We start from the raw sequence: 2,698 nt of genomic DNA, 5'->3' as shown, positions 1-2,698 counted from the left end.
CCCACCATCGCTTGACAACCGATGCTGGTGTGTTTACATCCCCGTAACTTAGCGGTTCGGCAAAAAGAGACCGATAGAATAAGTACTAGGCTTACAAAGAGTAAGTCCTGGGGTCGATTTGCTTGACTAAAGGCGGTGCTCCAGCACGGCCACAGTCAAATGACTGAAACAAGTAAAAGAGTAAAAGAGTAAGAGTATTACTGGACGTTTTTCAGGTGGCTTGTCTTGGACAACTGTGATATCAGCATCTTTTTCCTTTGGGACACGTCTTTGCGGAGCTCCAGGCACACTGCTATCAGGTACATCTTTCTTGGGAGTCACTTGTTCCCTGAAATAGAACAAGAAAAACACTCTCGACCTGATACCACAGTACACAGTTTCCATGATAAGATTCTAACACAAAGACACAAATTTTGGTTGTGGATGCGAACAGGTACAGTTGAGTAAGCCCAGGAGGATAAAATGCTAGGTCAACTTCAGCAGAATTTGAACTCACAATGAGTTCTGATACCTCACCACTACCATCTTTATCTTCTTCCCAGCTACTCCCACCCACCCTTATATAATGCCATGTATCTCCTCTATGGCAAGATATCTGTGCTGGTTTCTCTATCATACTTTAGCTTCTCAACTCCTGCATTAAGCCCCCACTACTCCCTTCTGAAATAGTCCTTTCCTCACTTTGTCGAAGGGGCCTTTTTCCTGTTCTTTTTCTTTCTTACAAGTTGCTTCACAAACCTCACTAGAAGTGGTGGCATGGAAAAAGTACCCAGTATACAACTGTAAAATGATTGGCCTCCAGCTGCAGAAACTATGTCGAAGCTGGTATCGGAGCATGTAACAGCTCTACATTTTGCCAAATCCTGTTGAACCATCCAACACATGCAAGCTTAGAAAACAGACATTAAATGATGATGATGATGAATGTAAGGAGATGCAACTAAATACTATAAGGCAATTTTGTCCAGTGTTCCACTGCTTATAACATTAAAAAATTTTAATTCTATTATTCTGTAAAATAATATTGAATTAGTTTAAATGTACACAAATGCATAAAAATAATTTTTAATTCCATTAGACATTCTAAAATACTATTAAATTTCATTCAATTTTAAAAAAGGTAAAATCGGACAGAACTTATGGGATGACCTGATAATAGTCATTATAAATACTCCTGCTTGAATTGGATGTCAATATAATTAACCGATATAAATCTACTGTGAATATTTTTCTCCTTTCTTAACAAACTTCAGTACAGAGCTTTTGTAATCAACTATTTATAAATGCTACTGAATTATTCCTTCAATGGTGTTGAGTTGTTCTTTCATCTTCTGTTTTTTTTTTTTGCTTGTTTAAGTCATTAAACTGCAGCCATACTGCAGCACCATCTCAAACAATTTTTTAGTCAAATGAATCACCTCCAATACTTTATTTTTGTTAAGACTTCTACTTATTCTATCAGTCTCTTTTTTGTCAAGCCACCAAGTTATGGGGACATAAACACAGCAACACAGATTGTCAAGCAGTAGTGGGGGACAAACACAGACACGTAATTTTAAATTCAGAGCAACCAAATCAACCTTAAACCACACTCTATTATCTTAAAACAAGCAAGAGTACATTAGATAATATAGTCAGTCTTAACACATTAACCTTTTAGTATTCAGATTTTCCTATCAGATTTAAGATTTATTCGTTCACATTGTTTTAAATTAATTATGCATAATCTTGTAACTTTGTGATTTTGATGATGTTGTTATTTATGGTAGCACATAAAAAGCACCCTTTGACCATTGGGCCTTATGGAGGAGATAAATGACTGAGATCTATGGTGATATGCCATGCTTGAGAAGACTCATAAAACCAAGAGAAATTGTAGTTGTGGCCAATGCCGGTGTCACATAACAGGCACTTGTGCTGACGGCATGTAAAAAGCAGTGGAGTGGTTAGCATTAGGAAGGGCATCCAGCTGTAGAAATCATGCTGAATCAGATCGGAACCTGGTGCAGCTCTCCAGCTTACAGTTTCAGTCAAACCGTTTAACTTCATGCCAGCATGGAAAGCAGACACTAAATGGTGATGAATGACATTGTAGAGTAGGTATGAGAAGCCAGATTTGGCTGGTCTGAGCATAAAACAAGGAGAATATCTGGGTTAGATATGGTCGGTTTAAATGCTAAAGTTTTAAAGCTGAATAGCAAGAAGAGATCGTCATAACTGGAATGTTTTACATCATAGGTGTGCTTGGTCAAGACTACAACTAAACAACATGAAAGGATGTTACTAGGAATGACATGAACATGGAAATATCCTAAAATACAGGCCTTTTGTACGCAATCAAAAAATAAAAACAGATACTAGAACCAAAAGCCAGTGGTATAGCTAGCAAACGTAGTAACAGCAGCAGATAATATAATAGTTTTACTAACTTAGCTGGCTTTGCTTCTGGCAATTCTTCAGTTGGCAGAAGAATGTTGAGATCAGTTTCCTCACTTACTATCATCTGCAAACCTTGGGCATCAAATGTTGGTAAATCAGGCTCTACCTGAAACTGCAACAAAGAATAAAACAAGTTCATTGGTCACTAAGAATAATTGACTGACAGACTGACTCAGAGAGAGAGAGAGAGAGAAAGAGGATAGATTACAGCATGTAATACTTTTTTTTTAAAAAAGGGACCACAGGATGCTGGTGTTCG

General features: G+C 37.5%; 1 protein-coding gene across 1 annotated transcript in view; it reads right to left on the bottom strand.

Moving 5' to 3' along the window:
• Positions 1 to 2,698, bottom strand: part of LOC106877680 (meiotic recombination protein REC8 homolog) — a 31,177-nt gene that overhangs the window by 17,885 nt on the left and 10,594 nt on the right. Inside the window, exons 8-9 of the mRNA XM_014926628.2 lie at positions 2,430 to 2,551; positions 202 to 328 (exon numbers count right to left, since the gene is read on the bottom strand). Of these exons, the coding sequence (XP_014782114.1) occupies positions 202 to 328; positions 2,430 to 2,551 (249 nt within the window). The remainder of the gene's footprint in view (positions 1 to 201; positions 329 to 2,429; positions 2,552 to 2,698) is intronic.

This window comes from Octopus bimaculoides, chromosome 14 (assembly GCF_001194135.2).
Source record: "Octopus bimaculoides isolate UCB-OBI-ISO-001 chromosome 14, ASM119413v2, whole genome shotgun sequence".
Classification (NCBI taxonomy): domain Eukaryota; kingdom Metazoa; phylum Mollusca; class Cephalopoda; order Octopoda; family Octopodidae; genus Octopus; species Octopus bimaculoides.
The sequence above is the reverse complement of the archived record's forward strand: the minus strand, read 5'-3'. Positions and strand labels throughout refer to the sequence as shown.